Source organism: Lutjanus erythropterus, chromosome 18, assembly GCF_056507025.1.
Source record: "Lutjanus erythropterus isolate fLutEry1 chromosome 18, fLutEry1.hap2, whole genome shotgun sequence".
Lineage (NCBI taxonomy): Eukaryota > Metazoa > Chordata > Actinopteri > Lutjaniformes > Lutjanidae > Lutjanus > Lutjanus erythropterus.
The window spans coordinates 4738795-4764799 of NC_139334.1; the positions used below are offsets into that span (position 1 = coordinate 4738795).

Sequence of the window (26005 nt, forward strand, 5' to 3'; positions counted from 1 at the left end):
CTAATTTTGTATCTTAAAATGACGACGTGGTATCTAAAAATAATACAAAACTTTCTCAAAATACTGATTTAATATCTCAAAATACTTAACTTAGGAACAAAATGACTTTTTACTTAGTTTACTTATTAGTTTTAGTTATTATTATTTGGTATTTAGTTTTAGTTGCTAGTATTTCAAAATAACGAGAAGCATCAAAATAATGACTTACTTATCTCAAAATCTTGTATTAATATTAAAAATAACAACTTATAGTTGTAAAATAATGACTTGAGTATCTTAGAATTATGAAACAGTATTAAAAACGATAAAGTCTTCTCAAAATAATGACTTAGTATAATTATTTTGAGATACTAACACTCATCATTTCAAAAACGTTTGTCATCATGACTTACAGCATCTTTTCCACACTGGCGTTAACTTTTTTAAATGTAAATATTTTTTAAGTTCAACAATTTGTAATTTTCTTCAGGAAACGCTTGAACCAAAGTGCACTATTAAGTACTATAAACATTAAAACCTGTGTCCCACTCGAGAGTAAATCAAGTTCATATACACTAATAATAAGCCACTCCCTTCTGTACATGTGAAGCCAGTGGCCCCGCCCCCTCCTGCAGGCTCCGATATTATTTATGGGCGTTTATTTCCGGTATTTAGCGTCTGGATTTTCAGGTTCCACAGAGTGTGTGTTATGTGTGTGTGTTGGTATGTGTGTGAGCGTGTGAGAGAGTTTGTAGTGTGGTTGTAAAGCGTTCCCAGCTCGGATACTGTCACCGCCTTGCACCGCAGGCAGGCACCGTGTTCCTACATGCAAGTTACCGTCGCGGCTTCACAATCGTTGGCCAGCAATGACCGAAAGCCCCGCGACCAAGCCAGCCAACGGGGACGTGTGTCAGCGTGTCAAGAACGGACTAAAACCGGAGAGAAACGGCTTGTTGAAGAGCCTCCACCGCTGCCATGAGCGGCAGCCCAAGCACCACTGCCAGCCCGAGGAGGAGGAGGAGGTGAGGCCCGGGGATGGGACGGGGAGGAGAGGCTGGTGAAGCCGGGGAGGCATCTACTGTGTGTGGACCCCGGAAACACCCAGACGATGCTGTCAGTGTTGTCATCTTCGTTAAATCCTGCGTTATTAGGATATAACACGGTAACAGCTGGAATGTATTGACCGAGTCCTGCTGCGGATTGTCTGACAGTTTGTAGTTATCGAGCTCTGATTATCTCGATTAGTCGTGCACATACTGAAAACCAAACTCTATAAGAAATATTATAGTTTTAAGAATTTTTGCTCATTTTTAATGTTACACAGTCCCTGCAAGCATAAATCAAAAGCTTTTCCTGAATCATGACGAGATACTTTTTAATTCGGCCGAATCACAATGGCACCAAGCAGCTGAGGAATTTATTAAAATCTCAACTTTATGAATGGGCTCATACTGTGCCCCAACGCCCCACTAGTCCTTTTCTAATAAGGTTGTTTAAAAAAGGCGGGTGTGACAACTCTGAAAGCTGACATAGCATCGAATTCTAATTCTGTTTAGTGTATGTATGTATGCCGAATTTAGTAAGAGGTCAAGCTGCAACCTCATGTGGTGTTTTTTTTTTCATAAGCAAAAATTGGGAATAATATAGTTCTTAATAATTTCCAAAATACTTTGAATTATTCACTGTGTTCTGATGCACATACCACCAGAGCCAGTCAAACAACTTGTAGCAGTTCAGATATCTGCCTGGATGATGAAGTTTTGCAGGTTGTGTCCTTTACCTACATATTTCATTTCAGGGTGTATGTAGGCTCTAGTCCACTGAGTTGTAACAGTGTGGGATTTTCTTGAAGTGGATAACTCCCTTTAGCCTATAACTAAGACTGAAAGTGTGATGAGTTAAGTGAGACACTGAAGCAGTGCACCTGTTCACTTAAAGCTGTCTACAGAGACTGCATGCATGCTGTGAAGCAGCTTTTTCCTTAGAGGCTAATGAAATTTCCACGCCTGGGTGATCCCTCTGTGACTGTCCCAATTAACAGGTCCCCTCTGACTGTTTGACTAGATGCTGTCACACACGCATTAGCATTTAGACTCATGGATATGTTGCGTGCAGGGTTTGTACCAGCGCTGAAAGTAATAGAAAACACTTTATTTGAAGGTAATTGTTTCAAGATTTTAAAAGTATTTTAGTTTTGGATAAATTGCTTGAAATTGCAATTGTATTACTTTCTTAATAAATTGCTACCCAACTGAAAAGTTAGCTTTTTAGATAACGAAATTACAAAGTTGGATATTAGCTCAGCCATGTTTTATGGGATGTTGCCAAGTAGAGAAAAATGGTATGAAAATCACGATTATAGTGACCAAAATTATCATGGTTTTCAATATTATCATGATATTTTTACAATTAGCTTATAATGTTCAAAATGTACTGCTACACAGAATGAAATAATTTCACCCAATTTCACACTGAAAACTAGGGATGCACCAATACTGATACCAGCATCGGGCATCGGTCCAATTCTGGCCTCTCATACTCCTACTCATAAAACTACTCCGACACCACGTCATGACAAGTAGCTGCTCAATACAAGCAAACATCTAAAGAACTGCCATGATGCAGAGTTCAAGGCTTTTGCTGATGCTTACCCTCCTTTTTGGATGTGTGGACTCGCTGTCCTCAACATCATCCACGAATGACCGCAGCGACTTTGGAAACTGCCTGTAAAATTCCATGTAAAACTGAAATAAATGCATAGAGTCCACCTGTTGACCGCAGCCAGCTGCTGTCCACTAAGTCCTGGCGGGTGCAAACTAGTTGAATGCCTCTGAAAATTAATCCGAAGACGAAGAAAAAACACCGCTGCCACCAGTCTGTAACCCTCATTTCTTTGTAATAAGCTGCTACAACTTCTCTTTGTGTACTTATTCTTCACCAAAACGGCCTGACAGCACAGGACACACACCTTCACTCGTTGCTCACAGCGGGGTCAAAGAAACTGTTGCACACATGGCACCACACTCATACCTGTCCCCCCTAAACAATGACAGGTAGGAACTAATTAACTCTTAGACAAGAGAGACATGAAGAAGAAACGTAAATACTACATGTGTAAATGTGTGATTAAAATACTAGTTAAAATGCTGTAAATGATAATGAAATAATTATCATATATAACACCATTTTAATAGTAAACTTAATTCTGCAAGTCCATAATAATGTTGTGAAATTATTTTACTGAAATATATCATGTACTCGTATCAGCAAGTACCCTAATGTAAGTACTTGTACTTGTACTCAGTCTGAAAAAAGTGGTATCGGTGCATCCCTATTGAAAACCTCTCACCGATTTGAAATAGCATCATGCCCTTTGCAATATCAGTGTTGTAACTGATGCAAAACAAACCCATGTTGCGTGCTGCGTCTGCTTCTGGGAGACTTGGTTGATGTTGGACAGTATTTAGCAGGAGTTTTTTAAAGCATGGTAATCAAACATGGTTTTAATGATAAATAAAATTAAACTAACCATCAGAAATTTTAGTGTGGTTTATTGTGAAACCAGTCACCCTTTAATCCCTATTACAAAGTCAACTTACAGACAGGTCACCAATTTTGAAATATCAAACTCTAAGTGCTTGACTTTGATTTGTAATAATAATGATTGATGATAATAATAATGATAATGATTTGTAATACTACTTCTACTACTACTACTACTACTACTACTACAAGGTTACAAAGTGCTTAAAAGACAAAATAAAAATAGTAGACTGATTAAAAAATGCTTTACAAAACAATAGCAAAAGTAAACAGCATTAAGCAAAATAAGTTATATGACAAATAGTTAAGTCAGCAATATGAAATTACTTAAGATATATATATCTATATCTCATTGCCGACAGGTGTTTCCTATCTGGGGCTGCAACTAGGAGTTATTTTCATTAATCTGTTGATCATGTTCTTGATTAATGGTTTAGCTTTTTGGTCAGTAAAATGTCAGAAAATGGAGAAAAATGTTGATCAGTGTTTCCAAAAGCCCAAGAAAATGTTCTCAAGTCCCTCGTTTTGTCTACTGTCACAGATGGGTAAAGAAAACAGTAAATATTCACATTTGAGCAGCTGTAGAGCAACTTTTTTTCTTAAAAACAACTAATCAAAATTGTAGGTGATTCATTTAATAGTTGACAGTTAATCGACTGATCGTTGCAGCTCTGCTCTCACCAGCAGACATTGTGGTGCCAGAGAAACAGCCATGATGTTTCAGTAAACTGAGTTGGATTGGCTGAGAAGCTGGGCGCCTGGTGGTGACTGAACCTCAGCTGATTACGGTTCATGCGGATGTCAGCGGTGCTGCTCTGTAAGGTATTTGAGAGAGAAGCATGACCAGTCACATGTAGTGCCTAATAGCCATGAGCACAGAGACGAGCATGATGGGAAGGCAAAAATTGCATAACGTGTGTGAGTAGCGAGTTTCTGCCCATCCGCTTATGAAGACAGAGGAAAAAAAGTTTTGAATTTTTGTTATGAAAGATCGTCTGCATGTTAAGTTTATTATTGCATTGCAGGACACTCAGCTCCAAGTGCACAGATTTACATCAGCGCGACCAGCTCTTCCCTTATTTGGCAGTCAAATCTTTCCTCCCTGGCCTGTGCAACACGGTGTTGTCTTCCCTGCATAGTTAGTGTACAGCTGAACCACAGCTTTACACTGTGTTGGCTTTCTTATCATCTTCCGCTTACAATTTGGCCACACATCAGTCACCTTCAAGCGAGTTACAGAAACCTCAGCCATCGATAACAAAGGACAAACTGTGTTTTTTCTCATAAGGACAAAAGGAGACGGAGGCACAAATATGAAACTTTATTCCAGCTGAGGTATTAGTTGTTGAAAATGCGTTTGCATAGGAAAATAATGTACAAGTTATTGTAGACTTTGGAAACTTGTATGCTTGGGGATAGAGTAACTTATGTGTTTTTTCCTGCTGGTGGAAAATAAGAACATTTTCTCAAGTACCGCACTAAAGTACAATAGATGTTTTCACAGCAGCCATTTTGACTAGGGTAAACACAGGTGTTACCAATGATACTAATTAAGGCTCTATTACATTTAGAGTCAGGCTGCTGCTATTGTGCATGTTGGCTCACCTGAGAGGCTCTGCAACACTAAAGCAAATAAGACATTAATTGGTATCATGGGTAACACCTGTGTTTACCCTGCTATTTCAATATGGCTGCATATCGTTATGATATGCTATAAATCCTCTACACAACATTTTTGTACTTTTCACTCCAATACATTTACCTGACAGCTAACAAACTCATAAATTATGATGCATTATTATAGATTAAGCTACCCAGCACAATTAGCGTTCAGCAGCTGCAGCATAACATCTGTCTCAACTGTTAACTGTCCAGTTAAGGCACAAACACCACCAACATCAGTAATAATGGTCAAGTGATTGTGCAAGATACATACAGATATACTGTATATTTCTGACTCTAGGGCACTATCATCTGTCACAATGTGCAACCAAGTAGCATCAGTTTGTTTGAGTGGTTTGAATGTGTTAGTGACCACGTGGCTGTCTGACTACTGCTTTTTGAGGCATAGTCTGCTGAATAGTCTGCTGAGTATTTTGATGATGAATCGTTTGGTCTATCAAATGTCAAAAATATCGGAAAGATTTTCATCACAGCTCTATAAAATGTCAAAAGATTGTGAAAAATGCTCATCACAATATTCCAGAGCTTAAAGTGGCATCTTCACATCGCTTCTTTTGTCCAACATCCAAAAACCCTTCTTTTCCTGTCATAAATGACAACGAAAAGCAGCAGATCATCTCATTTTGAGCTGGAACCTGCAAATGAAGCAGACTAGACTAAAAGCATGACTTTATTTTGATTTATGTGGCATTTTTACTTCTACTTAAGTGAAACATTCTGTATGTTTGTACCAGAATATAGCATGTAGGCTAATTAAATTATCTTGTAAAATTCTTATATTTTAAATTTAACATCCTAACATTCTAATAGCACAAATATACATAAATAGTAGTATGCACTAAAATACACTATTATTTTTCCCCTATAGTTTTTCCCCTGATCTGTGCCAGAATAACAGATTTAACTGGTTTAGAAATCTGTCAAATCATTAAGAGCCATTACAGATATATTATTATATATTAAACAATGAGGGTAATAACACTCAATGCAATAGCTTACAGCATCCTCTCTTAATTAATGTATTTCAATCCTTGTATTTTGTTTTTTATGATGTTTAAGTTTGGTAGCTTTTCTGGTTCCCTGATGATAAAAACATATTGGTTTAATGTTGCTCAGGTCCACGCCGCGTCACATCATGGCAGGCTGTACAACCGGCCCTTCATCGAGTCCTTCGAGGAGACGCCCATGCTGGTGGCGGTGCTCACCTACATGGGCTACGGCATCCTGACCATCTTTGGCTACCTGCGCGACTTCCTCCGTCACTGGAAGATCGAGAGGTGCCACATCGCTCGGGAGAAGGAGGAGCAGAAGGTGAGAGAAAAGCTTTCACAATGTCAGATGTTCGCAGGAACAACAATTATATGCAACCAAGCAACAGAATAGAAATTGGTATAAGTTTATAAGAGTGAGCAGGCAAGTCTGGAGAAGCCATCACTCATCTTAACTTGTTTGGATTCGTCTGTTAACAAACCAGAATGTGACCTTTTTTGTGCCAAGGACTCTTGGAAACAGATTCCCTATAAAGATGTCAGTTGAACAACATGTCGTTATGATTTGCACCAGCAGACACATGCATTATCCAGTCAGCGTACTTAACCACAGTATAATGACTGAAATGTTGAGATTGTTTTGGTTGCAGTGTTAATGTAAGGAGTAAAATTGCTGTCAAAGAAAAGAAGACCAGATTTGTTTCGGGTGTTGAATGGAACTGATTTGTTAGACTGAGCTCCAATTACATGTTGCCTGACTGGAAAAATAGACGTGATCCATTTGTTGTGTTGTTAACCTGACTGAACGAAGGGATTATTTTCACTACATCACAGTTATTATAGTTTTGTATTTTTCATTAGTTTATAGTTTCATTTAATTTTTGTTTTCAGTCCAGGCTCGTTTCAGTTACGGTTGCACGATATAGTAAAAAAAAGAAGAAAGAAATCATATTGCGATTATTTTGACAGATGCTGTGATTGTGATATAAATCACGATTAGTGGGAATAATCATTTCTGCATTACTTTTGATTTTCAATGAAAAAACTATTTGAAATGATGATGTTTTCTTACATCTAGAGAACAAAGATTTGTAGGCCAGGGCATCTCCGCGGCACTACAGTACACACATTTTACCTTTATCAAAACTGCCATTTGGCTATATTGCAGTTTTGAAAATATTTGGATTAATTATGCAATCCTTTTCTTCAGTTGGTTTCCAAAGTGGATTTGCTTGGTTCTGTTCAGTTGTTTTTTGAGCTTTAATTTAATTTTAGTATTAGTTTTAGTTTTATTTATTATAATTTAAGGGATATTCATCAGCGGCAAGATTTAAGATGTTCAGAATAAATATTATAATACAAACACAACACTTTGTGGAGGCAATTGACTCACAATCATGTAGACATCCCAGTCTAAACACACAATCACCTCCTGATGCTTGATGGATTGACAGATTTGACCAAATACACAATATTGTCATAGCTGCTTTTCGTGTAGTTTTTATTTTTATTTCAGTTAACTAAAATGTTTATTTCACACCTAGTTTTAGTTTTTAATCTAGTCTTAATTAAGTACAGCGACCTTGGTACATGCATTGTGCATTCAGCGGATTTTGCCTAAAATTTAACCACAGAATAATGACTGGGATGTTGTGATTGTTTTGGTTGCACAGTGACGCTGCAGTGCCGTCGAGGAAAAGAAAGCCACATGTATTTCAGGTGTCAAATGAAACTGATTTGATAGACTGAACTCTAATTACATGTTGCCTGGCAACTGAACGTTTGCCCTGTCCTCATAGAAACGAGAGTGATAACGAATGGAAAAATATACCTGATCTGTTTGTTGTTTTCTTGACCAGACTGAACCAAAGTGCTGTCCGCTCCCCGCAACACCAGAAGCTGTTGGCTCTCATATTTCAGACACTTCAACCAGTGTTGACTCAAGCGTGGCGTTGGGGAACGGAAGCATACATTTGGCAAACAAAACCTCAGATCATTTGACGTAATCTTGTCAAGAGAAATGATACCCCAGACAGGAAATAGATTACAAGAAAGATGTTTGTGTATCTTCTGAAACACTTGGCAGCTCAGAAAGAATTGATCAAATGCAAACTCACTGAGGCTAATGTGACATTTCAAATATTCCCCTAAGATGTCATTGCTTGTCTTCACAGTTGCTCTTAAGAATGCATTTTTGTCAACGCACAGCTAATGGTGGAGTTATCAGCACATTTGGAACATGTCCTTGGCCACTGACATTGTTTTCAACCTGTTATGTAACATATGATAGTGAAGCCCATTGTTTTTAAGTATTTGGGGTTTGTTGAGGAAAGGAAGTGAGTGGGACAGACGTGGGGAAGTCATTAAATCACCCCGAGGATATCCCACGGATGTTTCCTCCAAGAACCAAGGAAAATGAACTCCCTGAGTCATGTGATGAAATGTTAAAGATTATACTTCCAGAGACTGAATTCCTCCCAGCTCAGCTTTCTATAAGTATGAATGGCATGTCGTTCTTTGAAGTAGTAGTAGTAGTAGTAGTAGTAGTAGTAGTTTTATACTTGAAATAGTTTTTATAATCTACTCTTCCTCATTGTGTTCTCTTTCATCCTCGTGTAGGACTTTGTGCCGCTCTACCAGGATTTTGAGAACTTTTATACCAGAAACCTCTACATGCGGATAAGAGACAACTGGAACAGGCCCATATGCAGCGTCCCGGGGGCCAAAATGGACCTGATGGAACGAGCCTCTCATGACTACAACTGGACTTTTGAGTGAGAAAGACTTTTTTTTTTATATAAACACAGTAATCTGTGGCCTTGGGACAATAGCAAAGGGAAGTGTGTTGTATGCTTAATGGTCCCAGTCAAGGATTAGTCCTTACTGTGCTAACACTCTTATCTCCTACTGCACAAACACCAAGAAATGTGACACGTTTCACTTTAGAAAAAAGTAGGGCCCGACCGATACGTATTTTTGAGGTCAATCCCGATAATGATATTAGGCATTAAAAAACCACTGATACTGATGTATCAGCTGGGCTCACCTTGGGCTTTTGGAAACACTGGTCCATAAAATGTCAGAAATTTTTGAAAAATGTTGATGAAACAGTTAATCAATAAAATAAACAAATAATATTTAAATAAATAAATGATAATATATTTTTTTCTCCCAGTCCCAGTATGTAAAGTGACATGAGGCCTGGGGTTGCTGTGGATCTAAAACCTGAGTCCCACTGTGTCTATATGAATGTAACTGATAGCTGCAGCTCTGAAGTTTATTATGACCTTATTGTAGAAACTGTTTAATTCATCAATATGGTTCTGGTGTACTAGTCAGTTCTTAGATCCCACATTTTATTTTAGATGTTTAGAAACACTGAAAGTAGTGAAAAATGTCCACTACATCTTCAGATCTCATTTATTGTCCACCTTATGGTCCATAACTCAAAGATATTTAATTTACAACTATACAAAATGTCAAAGGCAGCACATCCTCACATTCAAGAAACTGAAACCAGCAAGTGTTAAAGGTCCAGTGTGTAAGATTTACAGGGACTTATTGACATAATGGAATATAATGTTTTTAAAGATGGCTTAATGTGTTTAAAGTTTTGCGGCCACCATAGTTTGTCTAACATATCTGGAAGGGGAAGGCGGGGTGAGCTGTGTTCAACTTTTAGATGGTGCTAAATCCTATACACTGGTCCTTTCATTGCAACCTCCATGATGTCCATGTATTTGAAGTGAAAAATCTTTTTTTCCAATTTCATACAGAATCCAATTGGTTATTATTATTTTACTGCATCTGATGCGTGTTCAGAAACACAACTCAACCCAAATCCAAGTCTCATATGTTGTCTAAAGTCACAAACACAAATAAAAATGCAGGGAACTTAATCTCACCAAGATAAATTTGAATCATGTTTGTACTTATCATAAACGTTACTCTCAGTGGACAAACATTGTCCAAATCTATTTTTTCCTCTTCATATGTGACTGACATGTCATATTTTTAATTTCACTTTTCATTCTCCTTCTCTCATATGTTATTTATAATTGTGATACAAACGGTGTTGTGAATCCTCTGAATTTTCTCATCACTCCAACCCAGCGTTTGTCATGTTGACTCCTCGCTGTTGTGTGGGGGACAGCTGCAGTGGAGGTGTTCAGTGGAGGGGCAGCGAGGTGTGTGAAGTCAGACATCCCACACTGCGACAAGCAGAGCAGAAAACAAAATCGCAGAACATGGAGAGCCTGTGAAAGAAGGGGGCTGACAGCTGTATCAGACAATGCGGCAGATGCCACTCGAGATCAGAAAGATTTTTAAAAGCAAATAAGAATCCCTGCTGTCCTCTTGAATCTAGTTTTTAATTAGCTGTACCAGTCATTATTGTTAAGTCTACCAATAAGCCTGCGACAACATTAGCTTCCTCTCATTGATTGTTTCCTCTGTCTGATTATCTTCTCCTCTCTCCCTTCCAGGTACACAGGTCGGGTAGTGCAGGATGTGATTAACTTGGGCTCGTATAATTACCTCGGCTTCGCTGAGAACACCGGGCCGTGTGCTGACGCTGCAGCCGAGGTCACCATGAAGTACGGCGTCGGAGTTGCAAGCACCAGGCAGGAGATTGGTACAAACATGCACCAAAACACATGCACACACACACACACGCACACACACACACACCTCTGTTACCTGGAACTCAGCAGCAGGACTGAGCAGGGATGACTTCACCACAGCAAACAAAACATCATAGACCAGTTTGTTTGGTGGTGCAGTGGAAAGTAACAGGATAAATTCCACCTGTTCACATGCAAATGAGGGAGAAGATCGGCTATTTCTGTATATTTATTTTTAATGCCTGCCACCAGGTTTGATTATTCGTGAAATCAGATGAAAAGAGCCTGTGTTTATGTTTCCCCAGGAAAAGTTACAGTGAGTTTTATGTTAGCCAGTAAAAAGAAGCTTATTTAGATACTTTTCACGTCATATTTTTTGGTCACTATGGTGGAAACACTACTTCTTCTGTAAATGGCAACCTTCAAAAGTCATGATACTGGAATTTCTAACTTTGTTAAAATACCTTGAACAATTTTGATTTGCTGTATTATTTCTGATAGCACTGGGATTTTTTTTTTTAAATTTAAAGATAAATAGGTCTTTAAAGAGAATGGTGTCTATGAGTCTAAGTTTTGTGTATTTTTACCGATTGTTCAGATGTTCATGTTCAGAAACCTTTATTTTGAAAGTATGAGTTTATTTTCGTTTCCTTCTCTTTCTGCACATGAGCTATAGCAACGACTGTAAATAAAGATCATTAGTACAGAAGTCACTGACAATCTATGTCCGAAATCGCAAACTGTGCACTACATATCCAGCATGTGTATTAAAGTACTTTTGCATGAGTAAGCAGTAGTTGCTGGTTGGAGATGCGCAACCCCAGTAAACCATGCCAGTGATAAGCTAATTTTAAAAATATATTATTCTTTGCCTAGCAAAGTAAAAACTTATTTATGTTTAAAATGAGGATATTTATGCTGGTGTGATGTCCAGTGCTTACATACTGGAATATCCGTCCATACATTGTCCATAACTGCTTATCCTGACGGGTCGCAAGGGGGCTGGAGCCTATGCCAGCTGACACTGGGCGAGAGGCGGGGTTCACCCTGGACAAGTCGCCAGTGTGTCGCAGGGGTGACATATAGAGACAGACATCCATTCACCCTCACATTCGCACCCATGGACAATTTAGAGTTATCAATTAACCTATTATACTGTGTGAGGAAGCCGGTGTACCCAGAGAGAACCCACGCGGACACGAGGAGAACATGCAAACTCCGTACAGAAAGGCCCTGCCCCAGCCACAAACTCCCCAGACCCCCAGCCTCTTGCTGTGAGGCAACAGTGCTAACCACTGCACCACCGTGCTGCACTGGAATATTTCCCCAGAAATAGTACGCACCTGGCATACTACTGGTTTATTTAGGTTTTGAACATAATAAAAAAATCTGACATACTTTTTTAACATACTAAATAACATATTGGTATGGAATTTCAGATGCCACCAATGTAAGTTGTACTACAACCATTAGGATAATGTAACACTCTGTCAGTTTGTTTGTTTGATGTCGCACTGTCTCGTTGATGTTAACTGTACAGGCTAGTTGTTTCCCCTTGTTTCCAGTCTTTATGATGAGGTAATCAGTTGCTGGCTCCAGGTACATATTTGTTATCGATCTTCTTATCGAACTCTTGGCAAGTTAGACAGAAAGTAAGCGTACATCTCGAAAGGTTGAACTAGGCCATTTCTTTAACCTGTAATTCAGTGAACAGTACTGTAGCACTCTTTTTTTAAGACAAAAAAGTCAGATTAAAACAAAATGCAGAGTAAAATAATGAAAATAGCCAAAATGTTCTGTCAGAAATATCATCCACAAATGATTCTCAGAGAGTAGAACTCTTTAACATTCATCTTGATAAATATCAAACTTCTATCTATAGTTTCTTAAGTCAGTCTGCAGAGCAAGTCTGATAAGATCCAGATCAGCCTAGAGGAGGTGAAACTGGTCATGCGCTTAGCAGATTTTTACTGATAGAGTAGAAACCACTGACACCCCTCCCCCAAGAGGGCCAGCCTACATGTTGATGAAGAGTGCAGTACTGTGTGCTCCGTGAAAGATGTCAGTTGTAAATCTAATAAGTTAATGCGTGCATAATGCTGCGCAGAACATACACATAGTCTAACATTGAGACAGCTTGACTCCGTGAGTGTCTAGCTCACGGATGTTTGATGATTTAGGTGCTTTGAAAGACAACAGTTGTCTGGCATTATTTAGCTGCAGAATGTGCATGTTTTATTTTGTATGCAGAGATAGATGAGAAGATTGATACCTCTCATGTCTTAATGTTAAATATGAAAGTGCAGACAGCAGCCAGTTAGCTTAACATAAGGACTGGAAGCAGGGAGAAACAAGCCTAGCCTGGCTCTTTCTGTAAAAAAAAAATCTGCTAACCAACACTGCCAAAGATCACTATTTAAGATATTAAATCTTGTTTGTCCCAGTGACGACAAGACTCCAGGAAGTCACCGCACCCACCAAAGAAATTTTCTAGCACGTACACCCTATAAAACCACAACTTGTTAAGCAGTGAGCTTTAGAAGCATCGATATGTAATTCTGAACTGTGGACACAACCAGACCAGCTCTTTCTCCCTGCTTCCAATGTCTGTGGTTGATTGTTTTTGTCAGTCTGAGCCCCCAACCCAGAGCATCGGTATTTAACAACCTGGGAGTGAGACTCAACAGTGAATTAACGTTTCTCCAGAACCACTTACTCCACCTTTATTATTGAAAGGACAGATGTGAGAGTGGGATCAATCTTCTCATGTTCTCACTTCCAGCAGAAAAGCACAGGTTTTGATCAAGCTGTGATTGGTGTGCATTTATGGAAGTCTTCTGTGTGTCTGTGTCTCAGGTAACCTGGACAGACACGAGGAGATGGAGAAGCTGGTGGCTAAGTTCCTGGGCGTGGAGTCAGCTATGGCTTTTGGGATGGGGTTTGCAACCAACTCCATGAACATACCGGCACTGACTGGCAAGGTAATAGCTTTGATTTACTCTTGCAGCACACTTTCCCCACTATTTCTTATCTCCAATCTTTTGACTTGTTCAGATTTACTTTATGCTGCCTTCTGTCTCACTGTCATTCACTCTCTATATTATGTGAATTTGAAGTTTCTATTAGTGCATGCGCTCATGTATATTTGGCATTGGTGAAATAAGTTTTCTATCAGGCAAAAGCACGGAGTACACTGAGCTTTAACAAAGCTGTTCCATAACGCCGCACAATCACAGGTCACCAGTAGCGCCAAATACACAGAGACACAAAACCACACTCAGGCCTCATATCAGGAGAAACACTTCCTGTTGGCACAGGCAACTGGTGGCTCAACTGCATGTCAGAGTGAAAAATAACAAAGAGTTCAGACTAGGCTGTTTTGTCACGTTGCCGCTGATATTGTTTTGCAGGTAGATACTTCATCGCATAGTTGGTTTCCACTGGTGACAGGAAACCAGTAGTGGAGGGTGTGAGCCTGCTGCGTTCAATCATTTTGTTCCCCTGAATGATCAGTACTGGACTGCATTTTTAAGCTAACCTGCCAATGAGGGGTTTAAATACTTTATTAAGCTTAAGAAGTGAGAAAATTTTCCCAGTCTGTAAAGGAACACTTAATCCATGAGTTTATCAGAAGAATTCAAAATTAACAAATCTGGGGATACATGGTTTCCTCTGGACAGGAAGGGTGTGAATGCTTTAACCTGAAAAGCAATACGTAACTAAATCTGCCAGACAAATGTAGTGGATCAGAAAGTGTAATATTTTCCACTGAGATGTAGAAGGGAAGAAGTACAAAGTTACATGAAATGGAAATGCTCAAGTACTTAAGTAACTTGAATGTGGGGGGGAGACAGAGGTTCATTGGTATTTTCTGGTCCTTTAAAGGTCACAGAAACAAAATCTGCACTCTACTGTCACAAACTTTTTTTGGAAAGTAGTACTGCAACAATTAATTGATTATCCAGCATTTATTAAATTAATCAGCAACTACTTAGGTAGTTAATCAGTTTGAGTAATTATTTATTAAGAAAATAAAGTTCAAAATTAAAGAAAAATGACCCAATATTTGGATGTTAGCTCCTCAAATGCTCCTCAAAATATTTTCTGATTTCTTTACTTCTGTATGACAGTAAACTGAATATCTTTGGGTTGTGGACAGAACAAGACATGTGAGGATGTCATCTTGGACCTTGGGAAACAATGGTTGACATTTTTCACCCTTTTCTTTTTTTATAAACCAAATTTTATAGACCAAACAACTAATCGATTATTTGAGAAAATAATTGGCAGACTACTCAACAATGAAAATAATTGTAAGTTTCAGCCCTAATTAAGTAAAAAAACAAAAAAAGAGTTCAAAACTGGTCTGTGAACTAAACATATTTTAAAACGATAGATAGAGAGATTGGAAATGTGTTAGTTCTAGTTAATAGACAGGTATCAACTACATTTTGATAAAAGATCTGAAAGCCTGTGATGAGTGGTGGTAGCTGGCTAACATAATCTCATCATGAATATGAGCAGGGTTAGTTAACATGGTAAGACATCATTTATGATAGAATATTCTAACCTGTAACAAATGAATAACTGCCCTATTTTTTTGGACTTGATCACAGATGTTTTCTCGTTCATGAATTTTTAATGTATATTTTTTGGGGGTATTTTGAATGATTATAAACAAAGTTTATGTCATTTGTTAATGATTATTTTGAATGGTCAATGAAAATAGTAATTAGACTTTCCTACTGATGAATTCCTCAAAAACATTTGTGTACATACAACATATTTATTTATAGATGAGACCTTAACCTTTCATTTGCTGCTGGTTGGAATATTTTAACCTAAATTATGCCAGAGAAATATGACAGAGAGTGAACAGTGTGCCAATCAACCTGGGTCTCCCCTACTTAATTCCACTACTGGAAATATCGCTGAATAAGTGAACATTTTCACTTATTGGCATCCCTCAAATAGAGTGCAATCAATAAAGCAGCATTCTTAGAGTAATTATTTCAGCACAGCACATAAAATGATACTCCGCCATAACAAAGTCAGATGCGTAAATACAAATCAGACCAACTTTAATGTGTATAAATGATTCATCTGTCTGGTGTCCTGCAGGGCTGTCTGATTCTGAGTGATGAGCTGAACCATGCCTCTCTGGTCCTGGGAGCCAGACTCTCTGGTTCCACCATCAGAGTCTTCAAACACAACAGTGAGTCTGTGATAACAAATATGTCGTCCTATATGTCTCCTAGCTGCATTTAGTGTTAGTCCCCCACTTTAAATGGTTTGACTTTATCTTCATTCACTGCTTCTTTATCTTTTGTCTCCATAGTTTTTATTTTACTTTTATCATCCCGTACTATATCACTTAGATCACTTTGATACTATATCAGCATGCTTGAGCAATAATGATACTTATCCTTCCATATGTACACATTTCAAAGCAGACACACACTGTACTAGAGGTAGCACTGCATTTGATGTTCCATTTTAAGTCTTGTATTATAATTTGAGTATTTTGGAAACCCCGACCAGCCCAGATGGCTGCGTGTTTTAGAAGTCACACAGATGTTTGGTGCTTAAAATGCTTGTCCTTAAAATAAAAAAAAAATAAGCTACCATATGTTTTTGCTTTCTGAAGTAATAGACCGTCATGAACAACATTTTGACATTTCACAGTAGGAAAAACACAGGTGTAAATAATAAAATGACTGATGGCTGAATTCCTGGTATTGTGTGTGCCTGCACACACTGGTTATGAGAAACACCTGTGCTTTTCCTAATATGAGTCAAAATGTCTGCTTTAGAAAAGTCACACTGGCACTCAGTGTTCTGTATCTTCTTCCTGTAACACACATACATTATATTCACACAAACAAATTACTTGTGGTTGTATATAAAATGTTGCAGAGAAGAGCTAGCTAGCTCGTATAATAGAAACTATTTTTATAGAACATGAGATACAATGTGTAATAATTGCGTGTAATTAGTTGAAAAAAAATAGTAGCCACTAGCCATTAGGCTAACTGTAACCTCTGCAACTATACTGGTATACAAGCATTGTTTGTTGGCATGTTTAACAGATAATCTGGTTGGATCAGTTCTTGTCATTTAGTGGATAATCCAACTGGGTCAGCTTGTATAATACAATAATGATAATGCTGTTGTAAGAAGCTTTTGTTGTAAGTCTGCACAAATTAACAGCTAATGGTTAGCAACCAGCCTTGCCACATCAAGCCATTAGCCATCAGCTAACTAGCTAAAACTCCTCAGCTTGTCACTTCAGGTCAGTTCACTATCTTGTTAAATGTATCCTATCTTGTCAGCTACAGACACAAACAAACCAAAACCACAATCTAATTTTGAAGTATATATTGTGTCTTTGGTGAATGCTAGAAAAAAAAACCAAGTGGTTGCTTGTAATATTTTGCTAAAATATGAGGTCCCTGAACATTTGCACTAATGTGCTAAGAATAGAAGCAACTTTATACTCTATATTGTTCTGTATTGTGGGCTTGTCTTCACTTTGGGGTTGTATTAAATTGTCTCTCACTTACTCTACCACTACTTACACTACTTACTCTGACAAATTTCCAGCTGAATTTCTTTGTGGTTTTCTGCCACAATACCACAGCTTTCACTTTGATTATAACCCTCTGCTGGTCTTTCCTGTCAGATATGCAGAGCCTTGAGAAACTGCTGAGAGAAGCCATAGTTCATGGGCAGCCCAGGACTCACAGACCGTGGAAGAAGATTCTCATAGTGGTAGAGGGCATTTACAGGTAACTTATCCATTTTATTCATTTGATAGATGTTTAAACAGAACCTTTTAATACAGCAAGGCATTTTAAGTTTTATCGTGCAATGTTCTTTTGATTGGTTTCTGAGTTTTGTGTTTCGAGGTTTTTGAAATATAAAGTGTTGGTGCAGAGCACAGCAAAGTGGGTGTTGTCAGTGCAGAGTCCATAGGCAGCATTTACAGAAAACCAAGCTAAATGTGTCATTGACCAAAAACAGTGGAACAATTACAGGAGCTGCCCATTTTAAAATCCCCAGGATTTCCTTCCTAGTTACAACATGAACACTGCCTTACTTTATTGCACAAGCAGTCAGTCAGTCAGTTTCATCAGATTTTGTGCTCTGGTGAACTGATTTTAGCTGTGAGTTATTTACTGAAGAAAAAAGGCTAAGGTATTTTATCTGTTCAAAATATTACACTCAAATACAATTTTATTGTTTCCTTTTTTAAGCTAGTTCTCTGTATTAGTTTTAAAAAGCAAGCATGTCAGTTGTGATCTTACACAGACACATGCAAAGACCAGCTTCCAGTAGCAGCACTTATCTTCTATTGATGCTTATGTGGTTCCATTAGGTTCTGCAATATCAACACTCCTGGGACTGGATTGCTGGTTGACGGAGCTGATTCAGTGCTTGGTTAGCTCTTACTGGTTGAACACACAGTGAGCAGCTTTGATCGGTTATATTACTCTGCCAGACTACATAGTAATTTGCATCTATGACACTCTGGTATTTCCTGACAGTTTTACCCAAGTTAAAGGGACAGTTTGGATTATTTGTTGTGGGGTTGTATGAGGTACTTAGCAATAGTCGCGTGTTACCTACAGTAGATGCTGGTCGACACACACCAAGTTCGGAGAAGCAGAGAGGAGCACCAGCATGGAGGCAAAGTAATGAACTGCTGTGGACAGGGTCTGCAACAAAACATATTTTAGCCACTTAAAAAGGTCCACCTAAAAAAAAACAGTGTAAATACTATATCTTGAATATTTTCACTGCTTTACTTTTCCTTCAGAAAACCACAGTAATTGAAGCCACACCACACCAACCAAACTCCATATATGAAATCATCAATTTAACCTCACAGAACACAGGAATTGCTGGTCTACTGCTGCCTTGATCTGTTAATTTGCTTCTGTTATTGCAAGACTTTGCTGTTTTTAAAAGGATAGTTCAGATTCACCAAATAATCCAACAGATTGAGGCAGCAGTAAACCTCCAACTCCTCCAACTGCGACCTGAAAGACTGATTTCACCTGTGGAGTTTGGTTGGGTTAGAGATAGTAATATTTGGCTTATATAAACAAAGTTTCCTGTCAGAGAAGGATGTCTGATGGCAAAGTAAAGTGTCAAGCATTCTAAACATAGCATACACTAAAAGTTATCTTTTTTTTTTCAGATTGACCTTTAAAATACCTTTTTTTGCTGACCCTGTCCGCAGCACTTCATTGCTTAGCTACCATGCTAGTACTCATCTCTGCTTCACCCAATGAAGTCCTGACCAGTATCTACTGTTAATACACTATGGATAAGTACCTCATTCAGCCCCACTTCAAATAACCCCAACTATCCCTTTAACATACCTTTATATATTAAAATAATATCTGAAAGTCTGTTCAGCAGTTGAAAGTCCCAGAGCTTTGAAACAGAGACCTTGAGTGGAGAGCAGCTGGTACTCTTTTGAGCTCATATTTCCTGGGTTCTCAGGAAAGAAATTAACTTGTCGACATCAGACTTTGGTTAACACTCGCTTTAACACCTTCTCCTCCCTGCAGCATGGAGGGCAGTATAGTGCGGCTTCCAGAGGTGATTGCCCTGAAGAAGCGCTACCGGGCCTATCTTTACCTAGACGAGGCCCACAGCATCGGTGCCCTGGGCTCGAGGGGGAGAGGCGTGGTCGATTACTTTGGGCTAGACCCCTGCGATGTGGATGTCCTGATGGGTACATTTACCAAAAGCTTCGGCGCTGCAGGGGGCTACATCGCAGGGAAAAGGGTGAGGATGTAGAATTGTAGATTTATTAAATTGGAATTTTGTTTGTTTTTGAAGGCAGAGTTATAAAAAAAAACATACAAAAAACTGACATGCAAAAGTCTGACCTGACCTGATCTGTCTGACCTGGTATGAAATATGATTTGGTGATTTGTGTCTAGATGCTTTATTCAGACAGTAATTGATCTGATCAATGATTAAAAATCATTTGTCCTTCATGTAAAATCCAAACACAATGTGAGCCAGACCACTTCCAGATGTGGTCAGGCAGATCCAATTACATTCCAATCACAATGCATTTATTTCTTGCATGAATGTGCATTTTTCCTTATGTACAGACACAGATCACAGGTGTAAACAGTGTGTTGTGACAAGGCATGGATAGTTAACCAGTTAGGTAAACCAGTTCTTACTAAACAAGGTGAAACTGCAGTCATATGAAGAATGTTTCAGTTGCAAATAATCTCTTAAGATCAGAGGTTACAGTGTCAAGTGACAAAGTCTTAAATGTGACAAAAAGGACACCTGTCATCTCAGCAATGTGGATTTACAGCCTTGCAGTGCCTGTTGTCTACATTCCTGACAGACTAGCCTTGTTTCTTAACACATCACCATGATGATATCTAAAGGGTAAGTTGACGAAATCTTGACTTCAAGACATAAACAACTTTTTTGGTCTCATGAAATGCTGAAAAGATTCCGACACTTTAGGAGGCTGAGGACTCTTAACAAAGTCTCAGTAGATATATAATCAAATTTAAAATGAATGAAAATCTTTAATGGCTTTTTGTTACCTTCAACTTCATTTCTTTCTCTTTGTGACTTTTTTTTTCCAGGAAATCTGCCATCGAGTTACAGGATATAACAGCTTCATTCTATAAAATGTAGTTTGCATTGATGTCAGTCTATTATGTAAGCAATAAGTACAGGATAAGGGGCATGTCCCTTTTCTCACAGTAAATTAAACCATGCCAAGCCTCAGTGACAAACTCTCCCTGGTTGTAGAGACTGTAGAGTGATGGAAGCTGTTCATGCACATCTACTCACATCTCCTGTGTATCTGCTGGGTTTAGGAGCTTATTGAGTACCTGCGCTCCCATTCCCACAGTGCGGTCTACGCCACCTCCATGTCTCCTCCTGTGGTGGAGCAAATCATCACTTCTATGAAGTGCATAATGGGAGAGGATGGCACAACGATCGGTGAGTGGTACAACAATACTTAAAGGGTGGGTCTGTTATTTTATGTGTTCCTTATGTAATCAATTCCAAACAATCACATTTTGGTCAAAACCTGCATGTTTTTTTTATGTCAAAATGCTATTTTTGACAGGGCATCAGTGCTGTGATCTATATGTCAGTGATTTTTGCTAAGAGCTGATTTGGAGTTTCTGTTTGAAAAATCAGGATAAGAACACAGATGGAGTTGCCCTTTAAAGGTACCCTGTGGAGTTTTTGACCTAGTGGCAGATATTTAATGAGTTGGTCCCTTTTTTGTTTTTCTGACACACATTCATGTGCGTGTACGCTGATAATACAATACACAGTCCTACCAATTGTTTCTCTCTTTCCCACTGGTCTACAGGTGGCAGCAATGTGCCAACAAAGGCAGTGAAGAAAATGTGTGTAAACAGTGCAGGTTTTGAAACATTACAACATCTGGCTGTGAGGAAGGAAATGCATTCAATTCATTTGTTGGTTTGCTCAAACCCAATGCGTTTTGGAGAGTAACACTGAACGTAAACATAACTTTGGTTTGTTTACAAGAAAATTCCACAGAGTACCTTTAAACTTGATCCTGAGACAGATCCCTGACTGAGATTCAGATATAATCAGTGTCTACCCACTGCACTGTTTGGTCTTTTTAAGTTTTATTAACTGAGCCCTATTGGCCTTATGCCTTCTTAGTTTTAAACATTAAACAAGTGCTAATTTGTTCACTAATCTTGAAGCGAATTCCTAAAGGGGGTGCAAAAAAAAGATGAAGCATCTCTTTGTGTATTTTGTCTTAAAATATTAACTGTGACAAGCAAAATGGGACGTGCCTCGGTGTCCTCATATCCCAGGCATAAAAAGAAGTCCCTTCTGTTCCTCAGAAAGAAACTACAAAACTGTTGTGCTCCTCTGGGTTGTTTTATTTAAATAGCATCAAGTGCTTCAAAGTAATCCACCAGCTCAAACAGAATCATTGCAGGTTTCAAAAGATAAAGGAACAGTTTATAACAAGGTCAAACATGTTACTCTTAAGATGGATGAAGCAGCTGACTCACCAACAAAAACTATTAATGAATAACACAGATCAGATACTTTAATTTTTTTAACATTTAAAATGAATTAAGAGTGACAACTGAAGCAGTCGAGGGGAATCTAATCTTAGCTGCTGTAATTTTCATCGGTTGCCACCAGGTGTCAGTGCAATCTAAGAAAGACTCAGTGGCGCGGTGGCCTTATCTAAGACCAGTTCCTCCTCCAGTTGAAGCAGCACCAGTTTTAGATACTTTAGATACACTTTAGGATTGATTTTTACTTGTTCCAGTTCTTTTTTTTTCATTTGGTGTGCAGCACACCTTTATTCATTTGACATTATTTTGCTTTGACTGCGTTGGACAGAATTATACTGCTGTGACTTTTGATTTTCTCATTGACAGTAGTTAGTATATTTATGATAAATAAATTGTGCTGTAAATTTAATATAGAAAATAATAATAAAATAATAAAAACTATGCCCCCTCTCTTTCACTGGCATCTTTTTCACCGGCACTGACAAAATCTCAGTCATTCTCCTAAACTAGGGCTGCATGATATGAAAATCATATTGTGATTATATTGACAGATATTGCAATTGTAATATTTTTCAATGTCAGTGGGACTGATCGTCATCATTTTCACAGAAGAAAACCATTAAAATCATGATGCTGGGACATTTGTTGGGGTCCATGCCAAACAAACATGTTTTCTAGTATTTCCTTATAACGGTGTTTTGTCAAAAAAAAAGACAACACATGTTATTAGAAACATATCCATAGAAAATTTGCAGCTTCTGTGATTTGGATATTGCATCTGGGCATGTTGCAGTTTTGATAATATTTAGATTATATTATTATATTTTTTGCTGGAGTTGTGTGTCATTTTGATTAGCCGGTGAAATGTCCCTTTAATTGTGTTCACCTGCTGTGCCAGGTGGAAATCAGTATTTGATCCGTGCCATAGACGAGCTTAGTATTATACCTGTCTAATAATTTTCAAACGTAGTAAATGTTTCTCAGCTTATCTAACTTTTTGTGAATGAATGGTGGTGAAGTTATTAGTGCTGGATCTCAGAACTTGATAACTTTTAAGGTGCCAACTGAAACAGCCCAGTGTCAAATAGTATCAAAACTTCTCCTGTCGAGTGATGCCTGCGTTTGATGGTTTTCCAGATCTAGAAAACAATTACTGTAAATTGTTTGAAACTATCTCTATATTACACACCTGATACAAATAAATGTAGACGGATTATTTCAGGAATGCTTCCATTCACATGATCAGTATTGCATGAAGTAAAAAGTACTCTATTGGTATAAGCATCACTTTAAGGGTAATGGTGGAATGACAGCCAGCCTGAGAAGTTATTACCTGGTATTTGATTGGTGGAACCCTGCATTTGGTTCCACTATTACAAGATCTTACTTAGGTAAGATTTTACCTTTGTGCTATTTTTGCAGCCTAAAATCATTCCTCATTTCTGTTGCTGGCATAGATTCTATTATTTATATGGTCAGAAGAACGCAACAATCTGCACGTGACAATTTTTTCTGACTACTTGTGAACCAAATGTGTGAGCAGTCTAACAGAGTCTTGTGTTTGATGCAAACGTGGCATTTCAAAGAACTCGGCGAATCTCCTGATCTGCTGTGGGAGAAAAACATTACAGAGAGACTAAAAACCTGATCTCCCCATGGTGCCTGGATGTTTTCTCACACTCACTCATGAATGTGATTGTTTTCAGCTTGTCAGCCTTCTTTTTTCATCTTTTCAGAGAATCATCAACCTAGCTCTAAATAACTTATTTTTTTTCTAAATCAGAAAAATCAAAACTGAAAAAGAAAGAAAACTGTTTGTATATAAAGTGTCAGAGTTAAACAAAGACCTTTACTGTTTATCTCAATCCAGCACTTACTTTCAGTAGGAAATTGTACAGAAAAGAGATAAAGGACATTAAACACAGCCCTATACATATCCACAAACTACACATTAATAACATCAGGGTGTCTGTGTAACTTGTTCACAATTCTCTTGAACAAACTGCAAATAAACTAGATAATCATTAAAAATACATCCTTTGCAAACATTTGATAGACATGTTGTCGACTTTTATTGTATTTGCCGTCAGCTCTTCTGTTTCTTCTCATTCCAAGGCTCTGAGCGTGTGCGACAGCTGGCAGGGAACACAGTCTATTTCCGCAAGAGGCTTCGAGAAATGGGCTTCATCATCTATGGCAACGAGGACTCACCTGTCGTACCCATGATGCTCTACATGCCCGCCAAGATAGGGTGAGTGTCGAGCTTTGACCAGCTGCTGTCAGTAGACTTTAAGCACAAACTTAGAAATAAATACAGTGTGGTGAATAATAGTTTGAAACTTTATTCATGACATTGACATTCAATTCTAAATCAGCATTCAGAAATTTGTCAGCTTTCAGAACAATTGAACACTTTTATTTTAAGGTCAACATTGAGCTAAGATGCTATTTTAATGTCTTAATGGGACTCATATTATGTTCTTGTATCATTTTTTGCTGTGTCTCCTCACGTTTGTCCCACCAGAGCGTTTGGCAGGGAGATGCTGAAGAGGAACATCGGGGTGGTGGTCGTGGGATTCCCCGCTACGCCTATCATCGAGTCCCGGGCACGCTTCTGCATCTCAGCCGCCCACACAAAAGAAATGCTTGACAGGGTAAATAACTGCTTTCACTACTCAGTAACATATTTTTAGACGTTCATTAAAATAGCTTTTTTTTTTTTTTTTTCTTTTGTTCTATTTGGGCAAACCGTTTGATTTCATTCCAATTCAAAGTACCTCTACAGTAGTGTACAACTGAATTAAAAACGCACATCTAATTTTTTTAAATGTGTGTATTTCTGAAGATTTGCGTGTTGGAATTTGCTGATATTCTCCGCCCAGAAAAGAATAGTTTGTTCAACAGTATTTCTCTACCAGCAAACACAGTGGCAGAGAGCATTAGCAAGTTATCAAGTGACATTTACTTTTCTTTTTTCTTCCATCATTGTATTTATTTATTTATTTTTATTTTATTTTATTTTATTTTTTTTAATTTTATTTTTATTTGAGAGGTCATTCACAGTCCAGGTTTGCAAGACATTCAAGTACATAAATCACATTTACATAAGTGCATAATATTACAGACATAACCCAAATAATGGCATTAAACTAAATAACACTATTAAAGTCTCTGTGAAATGATGTATCCATTTGACCACATTCTCCTAATTTTTCTATTTGCATTTTTATAGAAAAGTTAAGTCTCTCCATTGTGTAAATTTCAAAAATAATTTTTAACCAAATAATTTTTAACCAATCTTCTAATGTCTAATCTTCTCAAAACAAATATTCTCATATTTGTCTGTTTGAGTCTGAAGATTCAGTGTTACAGTACCCATATACATTGTCCGAGCATCAAATGGAATAATGATTTGAAATACCGCTTCCAAACATTTATGAATTTCCCACCAGTAGGATGTAATTTTTGGGCGTGACATTTAGTTTTCACCACATTCTCTTATGGCATTTGACAAAAGCACAGTCAAGACAATACTCAGCTATAATATATATTTTTTGGGCTGAGTGGGGGATCATATTGGCCCGGTGGCTCACCAAGCCTGGAGGAAACGCTGGCTTAATTTAATCTGTTTATTTCCTAACCCTATCTAAGGTAAAGTCCCTTTTAACAGGACAATTTGAACTTTTTTATGTACTGCTATACATTATTAAAACCTGTTAAATCATGGCCACTAAACCTTCTCTTCTGAGTGGTTACAGTAATCGGTGAGGGATGGCACAAACATGGCGGTTACTCACAGGTGAAACTACTACTAACCTCTGATCTTCTCCAGCTCCTGCATACACATACCTCCTTGCTGCGTTTTTCTTCTAAAAACAGTATTTTTCGACTGCAGGTATATTGATGTGTGGACTAGTCTTGTGCAGCCAGATCACACTGTGCTCTCCCCACACAGGGGGAAGGTCTGGCTGAAGCCATAATTGTTCAGTGAAAAACTCTCTGGGATGTTGGAATTAGTCAGAATGGTCAGTCCCAAACCTTACTGAACTACACCCACAGGTACTTTTGTTAGCTATAGTTCCAGGGGGGATATGGCTAATTAAAGACTTGTACA

The 26005-nt window shown here is 38.2% G+C and overlaps 1 protein-coding gene across 1 annotated transcript in view; it reads left to right on the plus strand.

The window, feature by feature from the left end:
* Positions 1-596: 596 nt before the first annotated feature.
* The window catches only part of LOC146310469 (serine palmitoyltransferase 2-like), a 30123-nt gene continuing 4714 nt past the window's right edge, over positions 597-26005 (plus strand). The window contains exons 1-11 of the mRNA XM_084742845.1: positions 597-1001; positions 6322-6516; positions 8814-8968; positions 10679-10827; positions 13673-13797; positions 15938-16031; positions 17499-17604; positions 19396-19615; positions 20686-20812; positions 24007-24142; positions 24416-24545. Of these exons, the coding sequence (XP_084598971.1) occupies positions 846-1001; positions 6322-6516; positions 8814-8968; positions 10679-10827; positions 13673-13797; positions 15938-16031; positions 17499-17604; positions 19396-19615; positions 20686-20812; positions 24007-24142; positions 24416-24545 (1593 nt within the window). The 5' untranslated portion in view covers positions 597-845. The remainder of the gene's footprint in view (positions 1002-6321; positions 6517-8813; positions 8969-10678; positions 10828-13672; positions 13798-15937; positions 16032-17498; positions 17605-19395; positions 19616-20685; positions 20813-24006; positions 24143-24415; positions 24546-26005) is intronic.